We start from the raw sequence: 21,227 nt of genomic DNA on the forward strand, positions 1-21,227 counted from the left end.
CTGTTCAACACATTAAACATATAAGGGTGCCGAAGGCAATAATATATACAGATTTCCGAAGCGCAGTAAAAGCTCTGAAAACACCTAAAAAGCACGAAAACCCTCTCCTTCCATCGCTTTATTTGCTCCTATGCACACTCTACTCATCCAAGCAGCATGTCGTAGTCTGCTGGGTGCCACACACCGCGAAATACAAAGCAACGTTCTGGTGGACCAGCTAGCTGGATCCGCCAACAGAACCACTTCAAAAATATCAATACCAACTCCTGCATTTGACTTGAAACCTTTTATAAAACGAAAGTTCAGGGGTTATTGGCAGAGCACATAGGACACACACAGGTTATAAATTGCATGTCATCATGCCGCAACTTGGTAATTTGCCGCCAGTATTAAAATGACGCCACACAGAAGTAATCCTCAGAAGGTTAAGAACAAGGCATACACACACAACACATTCATTTCTTTTGTCTGGGGGCGATCCACCTTTCTGTGAGTGATGTGGAGAAGCGCTCACCGTACGTCACATTCTAATCCAGTGTAAAGAATTACACACGCTGAGAAGCCAAAACTTTCCGTTTCTCTACCGACAACAAATACCACTTCACCCTGCGATGCTTGTCGGTAGGAAACCTTTTTTCAAACATAAATGGCTGTTGGCTTTTTTGAGAGACGTCCGTACTTGTCACGTCATGTAACCAGTCATTCCGTAGAGCGACCTCTCTAGAGAGGCCTCCACTGCGGTGGCTACAGTCAAGAAAGCACTTGCGTCCCGGCCCTTGGCCGCAAGGGTGTGAAAGATTTAGGCACTTGTGCTAAAGCCATACATGCCCACCATCGTTTCTATCATCACAAACATTTGTCATTCATTAACACCACACAGTTTTCACAGCCTGGCCTTGATTTTATTGCTTGTATGTTTTACCCACCTTAGCGCGAGAAACTTTAAGGCTCTTATACAGCCGCTAATCCCAATCATTGCCCACATCTTTTGTCTCACGAACTGGTGCTCTTTCCCCCTTAAATGGCCCTTCTTCCACAAAACATCACACTCAAACATTATCATAAACATAAAAAACAACAACATAAAAAGAGAAAAATTGCAATATATATATATATATATATATATATATATATATATATATATATATATATATATATATATATATATATATATATATATATATATATATATATATATATTGTCACGTTGCAACGTAACTGTAAGCTGCAGATAATGGCACACAAGGACGTCAAACTGATTCAAACAACGGCAGTATGACTATTGTTTTTCTATCTGCACGCGCATCTTTGTCCTTTTCTGAACAGCGGCACATACAAGCATGCCAGCATCTGGGGAAATAATACTTGCAGATCTTGTACTAGTGGCATTACCCCCCTTCCCAAAGGACATCGTCCCGATGTCATAACATAATTCCTGATGAAAACACGTACGATGAGCAGTACACAAGGGGGTGTTCACAATCACTGTAAGTCTACTCAAGGGAGTGTGACGAATAGTCAGTGTTGGTAAAATGGTTTCATCCTTGAAACATGGACGACGTGTGGCTGTTGTGAACGGCGGGATCGACGAGCCATGTCCTCGTCAAGAACCTCGTAGTTCACTTCGCTGAGACGACGGAGAACTCTATAGGGACCAAAATAGCGGCGTAACAACTTTTCCGACCGGCCCCGTTGTCGAATGGGAGTGTACAACCATACTCGTTCTCCGAGTTGGTAAGAGACATAGCGACGACGAGCGTTGTACCACAGCGAGTCGGTGCATTGTTGCTCATGCATTCGTTCGACTGCAACCCAGGCAGCACGCCACCGTTGGACCAATCTTGGACCAACATCGGCTAACATCGGCACCGACGTCGGGCCGACGTCGGAAGTGCAACTTGTTCCAGTGTCGGGCCGACGTTCAAGCCAATGATGGGCCGACGTTTTGCCGATGTTTTAGCCAGTATGCAACCAACATCGGGCCGACGAAGGCCCATCGTATTGCCGACAAAGCTGCCAATGTTCGGCCAACATTGGGCCATATTTCAGCCAATCACATGCCATTTTTACGCCGATGTTTGCTGCACGACGAATATTGGCTACGGATGTACGACCGACATTGGACCAATCCAGGGCCACATTGCAGCCAATCAAATGCCGTTATTACACCGATGTTTCCTGCACGACGAATATTGGCTACTGATTGGCTTGCCATTATGTAACCATTATTAGTAGGGAATTTTTCTTACCGGAAGATTTAAACAATATGCCTCGATGACCCGCTCTTGTAGCTTTGCAGCCCTGTATACTTGGGGCAACAGAAAATTGAATGCTGAGAACTGAAAGCAGTTACTCGATCTATTTCATCTTTTATACCTTATTCCCTTTGCTAACACTAGAAGCGTAGTTTATTTTTTTACCAATTTATCTTTTGCAATAGCGAGTGCTTTATTTGGTACTGGTATTTGGTACAGCAGATTGAAAAAAGTCGTTAGGAAGTAAATGTTCAAAGCGTATGTCCCCCACTTGCAATCCCCACATATGTCCTCCACATGGTAATCGAGAATATTTATAGTTTAGAGCATTTTTTTGTAACTAAAACATGGTGATGGTGCTTCCGAATCAGCATAAGCTAGCCGAACAGTGCACCACCGACAGTCTGCAGACTATTTATTCTTTGTTTTTTTTTATTTATTTGGTACAACAAAAAATGTATACATTGAAAAATATATATACACAACTAAAAAAGGCCCGCTCTACTGCAGGTCAGGTTGCGTTGGGGGCACAGTGACAGTGGTGCTGTCAAGGCCCTGGCTGCTGTGGCTGGGCAGGAAGCCAGCTGCCGCGAGCAGCCGATAATCTGCACTCTGAGAGTGGGGATCATCGGGCTGCTCCACAACAAATGCTTCTCTGAAGCGCCGCTTCCTGCCCCCACAGCGATCACCAGACCCTGGCAGCCACCTCTTAATAAAGTTGAGGGCCTCCGCCTGGTCGCACCCTGCTTTTTGGCAGATGACATCTGCATACAAGAACAGAAATACCATAGTACACATGAAGCACTGCAGTACAGAGAATACACAAGGGTACACACACATAAAACAATGAACAAGTCTAACCTGTCACTAATCTACAGAGCCTCAGGTTCACAAAGGCCCTTTTCCCTTTTTTGCATGAAGGCTGTACAGCACTTGCACGTCATGTGCCAATACAGCCTTCATGGCATTCACACTAATTTCTCGGAGGCCACGTCCCCCAATCTGCAGGAGGTGATTGCACTGTAAAAAAATGCAAGAAGCATAGATGGGGTGAACGCAACAGCACATCGAAATGTTTATATGATAAAAATCTGCAAGAAGAGGACACTGAAAACAACAACTTGAATTTTTGGGCATCACAACATTTCATTGTTTTTTTACGCTAACTTCAACTCACTTGACCTAAAATGGTTTCCACATCAGCCCTCTCACACTCAGTGTGAGAACCTTTCAGAGTCCTTCTCTGAATGCAGTTTCGCTGTTATGAAATCAAATGCAACACTGTTATAACCCTTAATAAATATTGATTCTAGCTATGAAATAGTATAATTACTTTGTACAGTGCTCAAATTCCAATACACGTTTCTTCGAGGTTACAATGTCTTTGCCTGAATGTTGACCAGGAGTAGCTTCTACATGTGAAAAACGATAAAATATGTGGAATTCAAAAAGAAGCTTGGACATGTTATTAATCAATGCATTGTAAGCAGAGCACAACAAGATAAATGAACATGATCAAGGCATACTAAGAGGCAACCTTAGAGCGACCAAATCTTGGTCATAGATGAAACTGATAGAAAAATAAAGGTCGCACTAGATTGTCGCACCATTTGCTGTTTATATTTTTCTGTGATAGCCAACAAAAAGGCATGTCGCTATAGAAATCTCATCACAATAAACAAAGGTGCATTTTTCTTCACACTGCGAAATTGGGTGCATGTTAGATTTTTAAAAGGTAAGAAATCAGCTAACACAAGGCAGGGTGAACTGTAGCTCAAAGTAGAGAGAGCCGCAGCGCACACGAAATAGGGTGATAAATGAACAAAATTACTGAATGTCTGTTTTAAGCAGGATATTGCTAGTCACTGCCCATCAAACACACGATGCCGCCTACATCGTCTGCTAGCTTAGGACAGTTCACTCGGACTTCACAGACTATAGTAAATACAGTCGAATCTCATTAATTCCAACACACTCAATTCGAACTGACGCTGTGGTCCTATCAAAGCTATACCGCGCTCCGAAAATGCTCTCAGCACCCCGCCCAATCCTGCGGTGGCACTTCAGACACCTCATCGCTATGCTTGAAGAAGAAAATGAAGAAAAAGAAAGAAAAGACTGCGGGGGAATGTTTGCCAAATGCCAATCTGCGACATTCCTGTGCCCCGCTTCGGCTTTTTCCGTCCCTGCCACGTAGAGACCCTTCTCCTCTTAACACTGCGCATGAAGAGAAAGAGGGGAAAAAAAGCTGTCGCAGAGAGTTGGCTCTCTCATGCCGATCTGCAACGCGCCGGTGTCACGCTTCCCTGTTTTTCGTTCCTGCTATGTAGAGACTCTTCTCCTTTCAACACCGCACATGAAGAGAGAAAAAAAAAAAGCTGCCGCGGAGTGTTTCTCTCTCGAATGCCGATCTGCTTTTCTCCAGGTGGAGACGCTCCTCCATTCTCATCATGTGCTGGCCACGCTCCGGCTGCAGCGCAGATGGTAACAGTGGAAACAGAGTTTCCACTGTTTCGAAGAGTGTCAGCGCTGGACGTTGCCGCGCGCAACTTCTTTTGCCAGGAGAATACTGAAGCCGAAGTACAAATGCTTTGCAAACTGCACGCAAAACTTGTTGACTCGTTGCAAGGCCAACGTGTACAGACATGTATTGACTACTTTAATTAATGACGGATGTCCTGTAATTTGTGAATAAAACTTCTCCATGCACATGCATCACTGCATGGTGAGCCCTCCGCTCGTTTACCGTATTTACTCTATTCTACCGCGCCCTCGATTGTAACGCGCGCCCGGTTTCCACGACAAAAAAAAAAAAAAAAAAAAAAAAAAAAAAAAACCCTAAGACATCGGTTGCAACGCGCACCCTTTTTTCTCGTTGGCCCGCTTGATCACACCACTCGCGAAAACGACTCTTTTTGAGAGCGTCTTCCGTTTAAATATGAAGTACGGGGGAAGCTTACGCCTATCTGACGTGCAACAGAGCATTGCTGTCCCTCTAGTTTTACCGTGGCCCGATGTCAGTACACAAACTTGCTTCGCCCCCTTCTCCTAGACGGTTGTTGGTGCCAGGCAAGTCGAAGTAAAGAGGCGTGTGATCGGCATTCCCGATTTGCCCAAGCAGGTAGCCGTTGTTGTGCCGCAAGTTTAGGAGGAACTTCTGAAGACTCTGAAGCTTTTCTTCGTACTCCTCCGGCAACTTCCGGCATATGCCCGTTCGCCTTCGGAGGGAAAAGCCTTTTCTCTTCATAAAGTTCGTTAGCCAGCACCTGCTCGCTTTAAAATGGCTCTGCATTAGCCCTTTTTCTAAGGCTAACTGCATAGCCTGCACTTGGAGCAGTTCTGTCGTCACGGGCCGCTGTGCCGCTCACTGCTTAATCACATACTCGCCGAGCAGCTCTCCAATTTGTGGAAACCGACCCTGCTGTGGTCCACTGAAGCCTTTGCGTGAATCTTTGCTGTCGACAATATTCTGCTTTTGTTTCCGCCAGTCCCGCACGCACGTTTCGGGAACTCCGAATGACCACGATGCGGCCCGATTTCTGTCCGTTCCGGCACACGCGACGACTTTTCTTTTAGAAGCAGCATTGTGGTGCACTCGTCGAGTTCTTGGAGTCGACCCTACCATGCCGTCGATGCTAATGTACTACAAGATGACGAACTCCTCAGCACACGTATGAAGTGCCGCGCATGGGAAACACATAGGCAGAAATGACCGACGCGCCATGCCGACGCACGTAGGGGGCGGCCATTTTGTAAGTGGCGATGGCAATAGAATGACCATATTCATTTTTTTTTTCCTACTCGATTCTAACGCACATGCGATTCATGAACTCTCTTAACCGGAAAAAAGGTGCGTGTTAGATTCAAGTAATTACGGTAACTTTCATTATTTTGAACTTCTTTTAATTTGAACAAATTTTCTGGCCTCTTTGAGTACGAATTATTCATATTCGACTGTAGTACAGTGGCTCATGAGATAACCTGACTAGTTTGTTTCCCGAAACACGGCATCTTAAAGCAGTACTAAATTTCTGCATGTTACATAGGCATATTAAAAATCAAGAAATATACACCAAAGCCGCAGCCACAGCTTTACTCTGCACAGCTGCCTCTGCTGCCTCCACTTCTCCAATTGTACCAGCAGGCAGCCGGGGAAGGTCAGAGGGGCGCTGTGCTGGCTGGGCGTGCTGAGGCACGGACAAGAGCCGTACCTTGTGCTTCAGCTGACGCACCTCCTGCAGAACCTGTCTTTGTTGCTGCCGGATGCCAAGTTGGATCCGCAGGATCCGTAGCAATAGAGCTGAAACATACAAGAATACATACCATATTTACTCGCACAATTTGCATCCTCACATAATTTGCTCACCAGTATAATTAGCCAGCCTGCTTTACTACAAGAAACTTTTTGCTTGCATACTTTGTTCTCCCCAACCAGCCCGAGCCACCTTGCCAGCACACACACAGACACATTTGACTTCATGATGCTCTGGTCAGGCACATCTCTTGTCGAGCAGGCGAGGGCAGTCTTACACAAAATGGACTGAGTGCAAGGTCCCTTCTTCCATGAACTTTTATGCTTTCCCTAGAATATCGAACTTGAAAACTGAAACCTGTTTATGTGTAGTCCGAAATGCCTAAAGGTTTGCCTCCTATCTTCCCACCTCTTCCACGGCAAGAATGTATTCCTGAGACACAGCACAGATGTTGAACGCGTGCAAGGACCTGTCACATCAACTAGATGAGACAGGTTTTCGCACTCATTTTTTTTTTTTTTTTTTCGGTTTCGCCATTTGGCCATTGCGTTTTTACCGTTCCTTGTGATAGGCTACAATAATTATATACGAGGCAGATTGCTGTTATAAAGCTTACCGAAGAAAACTGAAACCGTGCTACCGCTAAGCACATCAGCGTGGAGTTCTTGGACATGCAATATTCAGTATGGGAGCCAGCAGAAGAGTGCGTTGAATAAGACTTAGCATAGAAGCTTGGGTGTGTTGGTTAGATATCGGAGGGAACACAACGCAATAGAAGACTGGGACAAGGAATGGACACACACACACATGAAGGGCGACACACACAGCACTGTGTTGGCATCGCGCTTCCTTGTCTGCATCTTACTTTACGTTGGGTTCCCGAAAATTATTGGAGAGTACTTATGTTCTCTGGTATAACCCTGTCGTGGGAACTGGTTTTTGTGAGCACTGTTCGGAAGAACTTCAAGAAAATGGGGGCATTTGAACAGGCTTAGCAAACAAATGACAATCCGCTTTGAGACAGCTGTGACAGCGCCTGCAACATATATTCCCAGTTGAGCTTTTAGGCCAGCGATTCCTACTAGCTTCGCACATGACCGGATTGACAAAAAAAGTACACATAATACGCGAGTATATACCGCATTTGACTCTGTAGCTTTGATGAACCAGGCAGATACACAAATTTATCCAAAACTCCATTGATTCTGTTGCAAAATTATTCAACAAACAAATTGCGATGTTATCCATGTTACTATACGATTGTGGCACTTTACCATTGCAGCTTTCCAGGAGGCACACATAGTGCAGCGTTAGTTCACCACTCGCAGTTAATTGTATGCAGTAGGTTGCTCACAGCAACTGACTGCATGCAATGGTGAACATCTTGCATGCTTGCACCGCTGTTTCAGCATGCTGGCTGCTTCCCATACGGCTATCAATTGATGTTCACAAAATTGGGAAGATGAAGAAAGACTACACAGTGCCCTCTGTCTGGCCACCCTATACTCCAAACCTCCAGCCAACAAACAAACAAAAGAAACAGAAGTATGCAAATGAATATTATTCCTAATGCGGCTGGAATGGAGTGTAGTTTTCACCAATTCTGTGTGTTAAGTCAATATGGAGTGAGTTAACTCCATAAAGTAGCTTTTCTCATAACAGTGTTCACTCTATTGTAACACAAGGAGTGACTTCATAGCATCTAGAAGGGAAAATAGAATCTTCAGTATTTGATAGAAATGTGAGGCTCTACCTTAAAACAACAATAATCTGGAAAAAGAACTCATTACATTCGAAAAAAAAAAGGTAGCACAGTTGATCCCCTTTACAAGAGACACTGATGTAACAGACAAACGGGGATAAGAGGCACCAGTGTGCAGGCTGACATTTGGCCCATCATGCATCAGGCACTCCGTAGATGCGCCTGTGCAGCCGGGAGCCCTGCAGTCAAGCATGCTGAGCAAGACTGTTGACCACTGTACAATGACACATTGCCACAAAATTTCAAAACTTCATTTCACAGACTTCTGCAAAAGCTTCTTACACTCTTGCATAATTTTTGCACAAGCTTCTCTCATTCTTGCGTGATTTTCGTCAGAACATATAAGTGTTGGAAGTTGTATGTCCCCAAAAACTTGCACAATACAAATAGCATACATTAAAGTCTACCACTTAATACGTGCATAGTGTAACAATGAAAGGAAACTCACGCTTGGTTTGCTCCGAGCCTTCCCCGTGCGGTGCCTCCTTGAGCCTTGGAGAGCACTGTACAGCTAGAGCAAAGTAGCATCAATCCAGTGTTAATGGCAGGTTAACAAGACAACAAAACTAACCCCCATATTCATAAACGCTCCCTAACTCGACTTTCACCCTTCACTTGACAGAGTTGAGCACTGTGCTGCTGCTCGTTTGAAAGCGACGCTGCACTACTCGAGAATCACAGCAGATTATTGCTGACATGCAGCAATTTTCTCTGCTTAGAGACGGCGCTTCCATCAGCCATCTCAAGTGAAGGTGAAGCGTTGAGTGGAGGGACGTTCTAGAATACGGGGGTAAGATTGGTTGCAAGAACACTACAATAGACACACTTAATTTTTACACTTCATCTATATTGTACAGCTACACACATTCTGCATCTTTATAATGCAACATATACATAAACACTGTAGGCTGCTCAAATAACACCTACACAAAAAAATTACCCAAAAGTGGCCATGCGCAAAGTACTTTTATTTGAAACTCACAAAACTTTTGGGGTGATGGAGAATAAATAAGACAGGTTACGCTTGGAGGCACATGAGACCTTCCCAGCTTTCATAAAGTACAAAAAACAATATGGTATGTGTGTGTGTATGTACGCATGAAGCTTCAGCCTTTACATACGGTTTCTTGAAAGAATCGACTATGAATTTTATGGCACCTGTGTCCTTCAGCGCAATTGAAAGCCTGCTGATCAGTGTGTGCAATTGTGGAATAGTTACATGGAAAATGGCGTGAAACACCTAAAATCAAATTTTTCTAGCTAGGAAATATGCAGCTGTGTATACACAACACATGCTGCAAACAGTGGGAGGTGACCACAAGAGTGATTTGAGTGTAAGCGGCAGTATTCCGCATTCATGCACCCCGCCATTTTCAACTGTTGCCCAAAAGCAGCACCACTTCAGCGTGCTACTTTTTTTTTTTTTTACATCATGAACAGCACGGAATACAGCGAGGATGAAAACAACATATGCAATTAAATTTTGAGCACTATTTATGGTGCGCATGATTGATTGATTGATATGTGAGGTTTAACGTCCCAAAACCACTATATGATTACGATAGACGCCGTAGTGGAGGGCTCCGGAAATTTAGACCACCTGGGGTTCTTTAACGTGCACCTAAATCTGAGCACACGGGCCTACAACATTCCCGCCTCCATCGGAAATGCAGCCGCCGCAGCCGGGATTCGAACTCGCGTCCTGCGGGTCAGCAGCCGAGTACCTTAGCCACTAGACCACCGCGGCGGGGATGGTGCGCATGGAAGAAAAAAAAAAAAAAAAAATAGGCCTTTGTACGACGACGAATTCATAATTTGCCTTCACGGACCTTCTGTTAGGCTGCACCACATACAGATTTTTTGTGGCTTTCAAAAGAGATTTGAAAAAAAAATAATAATAATAACCGTGTTTACTCTCGTCATGAGCGCACTCACTAAGTCACCCTCATTTCAGTCGCCAAGATTTTGAATTTTTTTTTTTTCTTCCACATATTAAACACACACCTTACGTTCATCCGCTGAAGTCCCACGGGCTCCCCCCCCTTGCCGCCTTCGCTCGCTGCCACGTGCCATTTTATTTTTGTTTCTATTTGTTCACGGAACGTCCCCTGTCTTTTTTAATTATCTCTTGTAACATATGTGGCATTATCTTGTTCCCAAGGTGCCACAGGTGCTTTGCTATGTAGATGCACCATTAAACTAGTATTTTTGATCAACTGTGCATTTCTGATGTTTACCTTGCAAGTACGTAAAACTGGCATGCTTCTTGATCTACGATACACATGTGGCTTGTCTCACTTTGAAGGAAAAGTTAGCATACAATGGTGTAAATGCTTAGAATTTGAAATATTGAGGCAGCAGCACACCGGAGATGATCATATGGTAAAGAAACAAGTGCTGCCTTATTACTGGCAAGTTGTCACTTATATGTACAAATAAATTTTGCGAGCTAAAAAAAGTACAAAAGCACAGCGAGGCTATGATGTGGTTCAACCTGTGGATTCGCTTCATTTATCACGCCATATGATGAAGCTTCCTTTGGTAAAACTGCTCAGATAAGAAAAAAAGTTTTCTGTCCAATACAGCAACTATACAAAGTGTGCACATGCATCTCGCAGCGCCTTTTCGTCACTTCCGAAATGCGCCACCAACATGCCCTGGCACCAACCGAATCCATCGCCTACAACTGCCATGTTGTCTCCTCGTGCTTGCACCCGTTTAGTTTTGCCTCACGATGCAAGTTTGAGAAATTACGAGCTGCTAGTGAGGCAAGTTGATTTAGTAGTCCACGCAGAGGGAGCAGAGCTTAGGGTGTTTCTTCGCTGAAAGTTATAACCTGAAATTGAGAACGCACATTCCGATTTTCCTAAAAGTACCAGCGTATTTGGCTGGTGCAGATTAACAAAAGCTACTTGAAGTAATTTTGCAATATTTGCATCTTCAGGTGCAACTTCATTACGGGTAAGTGCCATAGCCAAGTATTTACCTGCAAACAGATATAGCTTACCAAGATACTGTACATACAAACTTGTCCGCAGTTAAAATCATGATGGCGAGGAAGGCGGTTAAAATCGTGATGGCGATCGCGGAGATTTGGTATTGCATTGAAACAAACTATAAAGAATGGGAAACAATATTAGTTCACTTTGAAGTATAGCCGATCGGTTCAAATTGGGCGTCAGGATTTTTTTAATTAGTCAATTAATTCTATACACGGTCTCTATCATGTTCAGTGACTCCACTGTACATTAGCGTACAACAAAAGCAAAATACAAAGTGAAAAGTGTGTTAAAGCATACGCGAAAAATAAAGTGATGACTGGCATTACCGCGACACACACCACGCAAAGTCGCTATCTGCCTTGTATAATATTTTCCTCGACTATTTCCACAAATTGCAATCAAAGAGGCTCAAGCTCAACATCAGCACTGTTTAAAACACTTGGGGGGGGGGGGGGGCATTGCTACTTTGGTGGCGTAGGCCGTGACAATATATTCATAATATTATATCTCTTGTAAACTTGCCTAGCTCTGCACGACTAGTTTTCGATGGGAGCAGCTGCGCTTCGCACATCCACTCTTAAAATTGCGGCTCGAGAGATTTTGAGCTTTCACTTGTTTTTGGGCCAGGCAATCTGTAGTGAAAGCAAGATAATAGGCCCTCATAGGTTGTGGCGGGCAGCCGGTGTACGCCGTGGCTGGTATATGTGTCGCACATCTTGATTATCTGGTCTTGTATCGAGTGAACGAGCGAGGCCTTCCTAATCCAATGAGCTCGTTAGAGTAAGACAACAAAAAACCACAATGCTTCCACATCGTTCACAGCAACAGATGACGAGCCCCCAACAAACCGCACTGCAGCACGTGAACTGCCGTAGGTACCCAGGGAGTTACCCGGGCATGGCGGGAGAGGGCGACAACGGCAGAAGTGACATCACAAGAACACTATGTATAAAGGGGACATTTAAAGACTTTTTTCCCGTTTATAAACTTCGTGCACTGTTCTGTCACAATTTATAGCTCAGAATAGTATTTTGAAAGGGGCACTAATTCATAAGCCCAATGGTTCAAGGATGGGTGCATTTAGGTGGCCCATTCTACGTTTTACTTATGCCCTTCAAGAACTTGCTTACAGGGCCAAAGTCCTGTTTCAGAAAGAACACGCTAGTGCGTGGCCAGCAGTCCGTCAAGCATTAGTGCTGGTGAGATTTGGAAATGCAGCGCATGAGCATCCTCATCTGCTACTTCTCTGCTCATGCTCTCGGGGCTTACTTGCGAGGCACGGTCCTTCGCAGTTTTCATTTTCACACTGTAAATCAACTGATACCAACTCTGCCTTCCATTATTTATTAAACCAATATTTCATGGTCACGAGGACGAGCTTAAAATGTTTGGTACATCAGACCTGAACAGCATTTTGAGTCATCGAAACTTGCTAGTTGCAGCGAGCATTATGCGAAAAATATGATGTGCTTTACTGTGACAACTTGCAAAACACTGCAGCAACGATTAAAATCATGCATTTTTTGTGCTCACAGGAAATCCCTGAAGCACTGGGCTAGATAAATTGCGCAGCTAAAATACGGATGCGCTTTCCAATGCTGTCATGCGTACAGGCGGAGAAATGGCAGACAAAACTGGGCGCACCCCGATTCTATGCGCATGCGTCCCATTCACAAGCCTCGCTGCCAGTTAGCACCACATGGCTCACTGTCCATGAGCTCGCTTGTTTCCTGTAACAGTGGACCATACGGTACACCTATTTAAAAACGAGGATAGAATGTATATAATGCAGCATCTGATGAAGCCATGACGATGTGTTGCTGATGAAATCTGGAACTCTAGTTAGTACCCTTATTGTTAACCAGCCGACCGACTAGCAAAAAGATTTGCGACTGAAATGATGGCATCTACACCTGCCCTTAAAGGGACACTGAACAAAGTTTTTGCCACCGAGATTTTCAGCCAAAGCAAAAGATTGGGCCATGAAATTCATAGACAATAATAATTTCAAGCAGAAACTACGAAAACATACTGAATTTAATGAGCCTTTTACAAAATTCCGCGTCTAGCTCTTAGACACGGCGTTTTCTAAAAGGTCGCGACATTTATTTTTCAAGTTTTTTTTTTGTTATTCAAGACAAATCTACGGTGCATTGTTCACAGAAAACAAAATTGCCTCGGTAAGATTTCTTTGCGAGCAGCTTACTAATTTTAAGGCAGGCGCGTTGATTCGTGAACTGAAGGATGCGAGTGATCGATCTTGCCTGCTAGTGGCTAGGCGACAAAGGCTTTACCTCATGTCCTGGTGTAGCTAAGTCACGCAAATGGAGCAGAAAATGTGCATTATCATTTATTTCACCTAAATATCACACGTATGTGACTTATTGCCGGTGACAGGTGATAAGGATGAAGTCGACAAGTTGCAAATCTGAACAAGAATTCACTCGAATGAAAAACCAACCTATACTCACGTGCACGGCGAAGTCGAACACGTCGTCCGTCAATGTTGTCGCCGATGCCCGAAGGAAAAGAGAAGAGGACAAGCGACGGGGTCGTCTCTTTCTATAAAGTCGGCGGAACTGCCAGAACGGCCAACACAAAAGGCATCGGGTTGACATTCCTCCATCTGGGCATCAGTCGCTCCACCCGGGCATGCAGCTGCTACTGGTTCTACTACTATCCTCTTCCCCGTGCCTCTTCCCGACATTGCAGTGTTGCTGCCATACTCGCGAACCTTTTTAAATTAAAGCACGCAATCATGTATTATCGTGCGCCATACTAAACTTAAAAACAGTGCGCCGGTATATGAGATCACGAAGCGCGGTCCACGCCATCACAAGAGCAATTAGAGAAATGAAACAAAGAAAACAAAAATGTATAAAATATTTTGTCTCAATACGATCCGCAATCCAGTTTCCTGCAGCGGCTTTTGGCTCTGTATGAACGGCCAAGCCAGTGCCAAGCCAAGCTTGCGTCCCTGATCAGCTGTTTGTTTCCATCGAGAATTCAACAGTGAACTGGCAATTTGTTTAGATGATATTGCTAAAGGGCTTGAAATTGAATATTTCTCTACGTACTACTGCTATACTTTTCCTCTCTGTTTCCTGATCACAGTGATGAGATTGAGGAGGTTACAATTTAGAAAACAGCAAGTGCAGCTCAAGCATTGCTAGTATCGCTGTTTCGGTAATAAAATGTTACAAAGATTTTGCCCCGCGACCTGCTTGCCGTGTTCGAGCACCCAGTAGAAATTTACGGTGCCGCGTTTGAAATAGTTGAATAAAATTGCAATATTACGAAAGAAAGGCTCTGAAGCAACATCGCATTTTATCAGGCCTACACCTCCCACACCTAGACGAGTAAAACTCGTCGATATTATCTTGCAAAGCTGTGTATAATATTTAAAACACATTCTTTAGCCCACGATGAATTGTTCTCTCGTGTGGCTTCTCCATTTGGTACTGTCATGTTAACTTACAAAGGCAACTTTCCATATTTAGTCTCTTTAGATGTTGCAAAAGCTTGACACGTGGTGTGTATGCCATACTGATAATTCTCCTCGTAACCTGGGTCCGCCTCTTTAAACAGCGTCGCATTTTATTGTTCGCAATCGTGTTTGTTTTATACTGTAAGCGAGCTGTGTGATTTCATCAATATTCACGAGTGTTCCCTGACTGTACAAACACGTGCGTCTTATTTGGTGCGGTGCACGTTTGTATGTAGCAAAAAATGTCATTTCGTCAGCGTGTGTCTGCATACACTTGCATGCCCTGCAGTACGTGTACATAATTAATGCAGTAAGGACTGCAATGCATAGCCTTGCATGGGACATATATTCCATGCACCCTCAGAGAAATGTTGTTTGTTATGAGCCTGTTTATCATTACATTTTTTTTTCGTTAAAGTTTCATCTCCATATAAAGCAGCTGTATACAGGCACGAGCTTCAGCAGCTTCCTCGTTGTTCCATTTTAAATAAAAACACCAAGCCTACCCGAATCAATGATCTGTTTGCTATCATTACTGTTATGTGTTCTACGATGTACACAAGGACAGTAGTATACAAAAAATAGGGAGGGAATTGAATGCCCTGCCTGCATGGCTGCGCCGTTTCACAAGATCAGGCGCTGCGCTGTGAAGCTTCCTACCGGCCTGCAGAAATTCAAGGGAGCGTACAATAGCGTGGTTCAAGAGGACTTGTGGGGAATACTAGACACACTGGGTGTAAAAGATGGAGTCACTAATCGTTTCAAGGAAATCTATAAAACTAACAAGGTAGTTAAAAAGTGGGAAAAACAGGTATCCAAGCCCACAGTGGTGAAACGTGGACTTAGGCAGGCGTGCCCACTGTCACCCTTCTTATTCATGATGTACCTACAAGGATTAGAGGCCAAATTAGAGGCAAGGGGACTTGGCTTCAACCTCTCTTTAGTCAAACAAGGAAAACTCATTGATCAGGCACTACCAGCATTAATCTACGCAGATGATATAGTGCTAATGGCCGACAACAAGGAAGATTTGCAGAGGTTGATGGACATCTGCGGTAATGAGGGAGATAGGTTAGATTTTAGATTCAGTTAGGAAAAATCAGTAGTCATGATTTTTAATGATAACAAAGGTAGTGAGCTTAGACTACAGGAAGTCACGCTAGAGATAACAGATAAATACAAATAACTGGGCGTATGGATAAGCAATGGGACCGAGTACTTGAGGAAACACGAAATATGCGTGACGACTAAAGATAACAGGAATGCAGCAGTGATGAAAAATAGGGCACTGTGGAATTACAATAGGTATAATGTTGTGAGAGGAATGTGGAAAGGGGTCATGGTTCCTGGGCTGACGTTCGGCAACGCGGTCTTGTGCATGAGGTCAGAAGTTCAAGCAAGATTAGAAATTAGGCAACGTGAAATATGTAGGCTTGCTTTAGGAGCTCATGGGAATACACCAAACCAGGGAGTACAAGGTAATATGGGATGGACATCATTTGATGGCAGGGAAGCTAGCAGCAAGATAAAATTTGAGAAGCGATTGAGAGAAATGGGGGAGGAGCGTTGGGCTATGAAGGTTTTCAGCTACTTGTACATGAAGAATGTCAATACAAAATGGAGGAAGCGAACCAGGAAATTGACTGGTAAATACTTAGAAAACAGCAGGTGACCAAACCAGAAAGAACTATCGGTTAAAAAGGAACTGCAGGAAACGGAGACTGACATGTGGAGAATTGGCATGATTAAGAAGTCCGCACTAGAGATCTATCGAACTTTTAAGCAGGAAATTGCCAAAGAAAGAATCTATGATAATACTCAGGGTAGTTCTCTACTGTTTGAGGCCAGGACGGGAGTATTGCGAACCAAGACATATCGGGCCAAATATGAAGAGGTAGACACAATATGCAGTGCGTGCGAAGAGAAAGAAAAAACTGCCGAACACTTGACAATGCTCTGTAAAGGGCTTCATCTTATAGTTCAAGATGATGGCGCAGAGTTTTTCAAAGCACTGGTGTTTAGGGACAGGGAGGGCAAAATAGACTTTAAGCGGGTAGACTTAACTAGAAGGAGGTTATCTGATTGGTGGCTAAACTCAAGGCACGATTGAAAATTAAACCCTTCACTTCAAAGTACCCGTCCAACTTTACTATTTAAAGGGGAAAAAAAAAATCTAGTGGTTAGTTCACTAAGCATTACGGCTAGGTGACGTTAGCCGCCGCCCGATCTAAAGGGTACGGCCACATCCATTCATCTATCCAGCCAAGAATATGCTCTCTGGCTTGTTGCTCCAGGCCTAGTCAGGTAGATTTTCTGGCCTCACCGTTGAATTGTTTGCTCGGGTTGTGGCTTGCAAACATTGCGGTTTTGGGCTTCGTATCATCTTGTTCCGTCATCATGTCCTCCAAGTGGAGGACATGTCGCAGTGTGAGGAGGGAGTACGACAAGGCGCTGATAGAATGAGCTATCAGTCTTACCAGGCAGGCGGTTGAGAGCGCACCGAGGCAGCTGACGCACACCAGCACTATCCGCTTCCTGTATAATACAGGCTAGGGAATTATAGAAACACAGAGCAGAAATCAACTCTTGTGCCTCTCTCATGCACTCACAAGGCGGAACCTGCTTCGAACACTGAGGACCGAGCTAAGCAACACCATGCGTGACGATAAATCATGGTCTCCTATTGCAATAATGATTAAGGCACGCATGCAACTTAAACCATTGTCACGCAAGATGAATTCACAACACCATCGAAGTGAACCCAAGGCACGTGCTGATTATTATGTACGGTACTAGCGCTAAATTCATGCAGACGTTTAGTTGGCGCTGCAGTAGGCCTAGTTGAAGGAATGGCCACAGCTACTGCTGTGATGGAGAACGGGCTCAATAACATCTTCATGTAGATTAAAACGGCTTACCCCGAAATGGCTGGGAGTGTCACGCTATCCCTAGCAGTGGCACATGCAGTTGCATATTTAACGATTACAGAAATGGCGTACCGATTTCCAAAGCACCTATCAATACTTCCGTCAAGGCGTAGCACCAAACACTTTATCGCACATTTCGGGAAACATTCCCTTTTCTCCCAATCTGGTGGCTAGGCATGACTACGCCCAAGAATAAGCATGTTATTATGTATGTCGGAGGTATTTTCATCTGATCCCTGAAAAATTATTTCCCTAAACCGATGGAAAAAAAAGAAAATGGAATTCGCACCTGTCATCACATTGCACCCCATCACAGGAATGGGATCAGATTGGCCTGGCGCTCAATACTCCCTTACGCTTAATCAGAGCTCGGTCTGGCACCAGCTCCAGACAAAACCTTTTATAATCTCCTGTCTGGCACATCTGTTTTACTCTGCTCTCTCTCAACCAGAGTGCACCATGTACCTGTGGTTCACCCCTGGTGGATCTTTTTCACTGTTTGTGAATTGCACACAAAGCCCTTACTGGTAGATTCTATTCCCAATTCTTCACTATTCTCACGGGAGGCCACTCTTTGGGCAGCTTACATCACGACATGTGCGTGTCATGATGTCAGTGCCGTCTTTTTCAGAGTCGGCGCCGTCTTTTCTTTCTCTTTTGCTCTTTCCCTGTCCTGTGTTTCTGGTGTTGCGCTGCAAACAAGTGAAGATGTTAAAGAACACCAGATGTTCAAAATTTGCTTCTCATTAATATATCGTGGTTCTGGGAATTAAAACCCCAGATATATTGAAAGAAGATGCATGAAAAGGGAAGGATGATATTGGAAACTGGCAAAAAAGGGATGACAGACTTCTTAAGCTATGCTGCCATTGAGATTTTCAGCTGTTCACGCAATTCTCACACGTGGCTTTGATGCAGCTATGCACATATCACACAAGCATGCTGACTGTACAGTTAGTATAACTGCAACCTTCATGTACCCAGCCTTCATGTACCCTCTATGACATTTCAGAACATCTGAGTCAGTGTTAGCATCAAGTTATGTTCTTCATGCTGGGGAACCAGTGTGATGAGTTACCATTTCTACAGAATGAAGCCCTGTCTACCTGGAACAAGCTGCAAGATATATAACTAAACGGCCCTTTTCAGGGCCAGTCAATCTCTGTCCGGCTTGGATGCACCAACTGATTCCCTTTATCATCAACCCTCAATAAATCTAGCAAATGTTTGTACATGTGCAAGCAGTGTCATTCAATATCTTAGGAAATGCTTGTGAAGCAATTTCAAGGAGAATCGTTTTCTGATCTCATAGTGAGGCATTAGGAACACCTTAGTCACACCAAATGCCATTATTCAATGAGAGGAACAAGAGAAATATTTCACTGGGAACTATGAAGTAAACAAAAAAACAAATGTTTTCAGATACTGCGAGATCATTTCATAAAAAAGCTCAGAAGTTGCTATGTGTGGCCACATTTAATCTGTGCAAGCATCATGTGGTTACAAAATTCTGTACCAAACATAGGTTCAGCTTTCTGGAATAGACCGCGCTGCACAAGCTAGCTCAGTGCATGCTCTTCTGTACCCTGCCAGAGAATATTTTTACCACCAGTATGTTGTAACGTGAAGTGAAATGGTGATTGCATACTAGGGTGCGTCCTGCAGGACCCCAATAAAGTTGTTTCACTTGATCGGTTGGTGTGCTGTAAGCAGAACATTTCCAAGAAAAATCGTATAGTTTGGAGGAGGACTTAAGCAAGGAAAGGTGTAGATAAAACACTGGATTCACTGGCATTATTCTCACCAAGTATAACATTATTTTTCTGGTGAAGCTTTGTGTCTGAACAGCGAGCAGGATAAGCTGGTAAAAACATGCAAAATGGGAAGTCTAGCACAGCAATCTGTGCAGTACTGCTCATTTCATGGAGCATTAATTTCACAGGCTTTGCTCATTGTTAGCGTTAAGCCTATATTATGTCCACTGCAGGGTGGAAGCCCAATCAATGTTCCCTGTCCTGTATGAGCCAATTTCATATTATGGTTGATAATTTCTCAATCTCATTGGAACTAATCACCTGCCACCCTCTGCTACATTTCATGTGTCCTAATATAAATTAATTGACATTACTGACCTGTCATCCATCTTTTTTTCTCATTCCCAACTAATGCATTCATTTTTGATAAACTCTGCTTTCTTCCCATGTCTTAATATTATGCTAGCCTTTTTTCATTTTTCTGAAACATTATCTTTGCTCAGAAGCTAGAAGTTATCAGAAAGAACATAACGACATTCTACCTCCTGAGCATATGGCATCATCAATACAAAAATGTAATAAAAGTGAGAAAACATCCTATCTATATAAGAGGCCCTAAAATACTGCAGGAGGCAACAAATAAACTGGTATTTGTATAAAGGCAGTGACAAAAACTTTGACTACTGTCACTTATTCTGATTCTTGGGACATCTTTTTTAGTACATCATAACACATAATTACACATTTACACAATTTACACAGAGGAATTGCCACCACGTGCATTGAGGCCACCCTTCAGAAGTCATGTGAGCACAAGGATGAGGTAAGCCTTAAAAACCAGATTAAAAGACTAAAGGATGCTGGATATCCCAACAGCACCATCACACCCGTGTGCTAAACCCTCCTGCAGAAAGTCAAGTTAAACAAAACAGGACCAAAATAAAAACAGAATGACCAAAGATCTTTGCATGCTATACCGTACGTACATAAGGTGTTTCACAATATAAAGAAAATAGCGAGCCGATATGATTTTATCTTGTTATTTGCCATCCCTTGCAAGTTTTCAAAAGTGTGTGTACTAAAAAGCAACAGGAATAGCCATTATTTCACCATTCGTCACGAGAATAGGTATACTGAATGCCAATATAATGTTGTGTATGAGATACTATTGACACGTGGAAACGTAAACATAAGACAAACTGGGCAATGCCCCAATGTTTGAGCAAGACAGCATGCTTAAAATGTTAAGAATGGCTATGGTAGTCGCATGGCCATACACTGTAAAGAATGTAAGTGCAGTTCTATGTTTCATAAAACACTGTTTTTGAAAAAAGCAAGAATAAGAAATGAAAGAGAGACTGTGAAAGCATTTTCTTGTCAGGAAGGCCATGGATCAGTGCATCAGTATACCTTCACTCATCCATTCGGAGAGAGATTATTCTTTTCTCAGTTAAGATTATATTATCATGGTCTCACATGTGTCGTTGTGCATGAGCACTGTTCTTGTACTCTGTAAAAAAGTGGGCGTAGTACCTTCAATAAAATTTAGTTGGCAGTCAGCGCTCTTTCCTGTCCTTTTTGTCTCTTCCTGAACTTCTCTCACTGTTACTAGAATACAACCACGATGAACCAACTTGCCCAGATTAAGCTATTGTTGACGAAAAGTCAGAGCATGAAAATACTTCAGGGGCTCAGAACCTCCTCACTACCCGTCTAGTTACGGCCCTGGTCTATGTGTTCCGAGAGTGAAGCACTAGTGGAGCTATCTAACTATCTAACGGTGAGGA

General features: G+C 43.5%; 1 protein-coding gene across 2 annotated transcripts; it reads right to left on the reverse strand.

Moving 5' to 3' along the window:
- Positions 1-2,669: 2,669 nt before the first annotated feature.
- Positions 2,670-14,320, reverse strand: LOC142774793 (uncharacterized). Of its 2 annotated transcripts, XM_075875873.1 has the most exons (5): positions 13,744-14,320; positions 8,719-8,773; positions 6,467-6,555; positions 3,117-3,275; positions 2,895-3,019 (listed from the first exon to the last, which is right to left on the reverse strand). In XM_075875873.1, the coding sequence occupies exons 1-4, from the start codon at positions 13,888-13,890 to the stop codon at positions 3,144-3,146; spliced, it is 423 nt and encodes a 140-aa protein (XP_075731988.1). In that variant the 5' UTR covers positions 13,891-14,320; the 3' UTR covers positions 2,895-3,019; positions 3,117-3,143. The 2 variants fall into 2 exon arrangements, with proteins under 2 accessions (XP_075731987.1, XP_075731988.1); XM_075875872.1 differs by lacking the exon at positions 3,117-3,275 and having other exon boundaries at positions 2,670-3,019; positions 13,744-14,319.
- Between the last annotated feature and the right edge of the window lie 6,907 nt (positions 14,321-21,227).

Source organism: Rhipicephalus microplus, chromosome 10 (assembly GCF_043290135.1).
Source record: "Rhipicephalus microplus isolate Deutch F79 chromosome 10, USDA_Rmic, whole genome shotgun sequence".
NCBI classification, from domain to species: domain Eukaryota; kingdom Metazoa; phylum Arthropoda; class Arachnida; order Ixodida; family Ixodidae; genus Rhipicephalus; species Rhipicephalus microplus.

Coding starts and splice junctions, on each gene's coding strand:
- LOC142774793 (XM_075875872.1), bottom strand. CDS start 13,890: ATGTCAACCCGATGCCTTTTGTGTTGGCCGTTCTGGCAGTTCCGCCGA. Junction 8,774..13,743: donor TGTTCGACTTCGCCGTGCAC/GTGAGTATAGGT, acceptor CTAGCTGTACAG/TGCTCTCCAAGGCTCAAGGA. Junction 6,556..8,718: donor AGGCTCGGAGCAAACCAAGC/GTGAGTTTCCTT, acceptor TGTATGTTTCAG/CTCTATTGCTACGGATCCTG.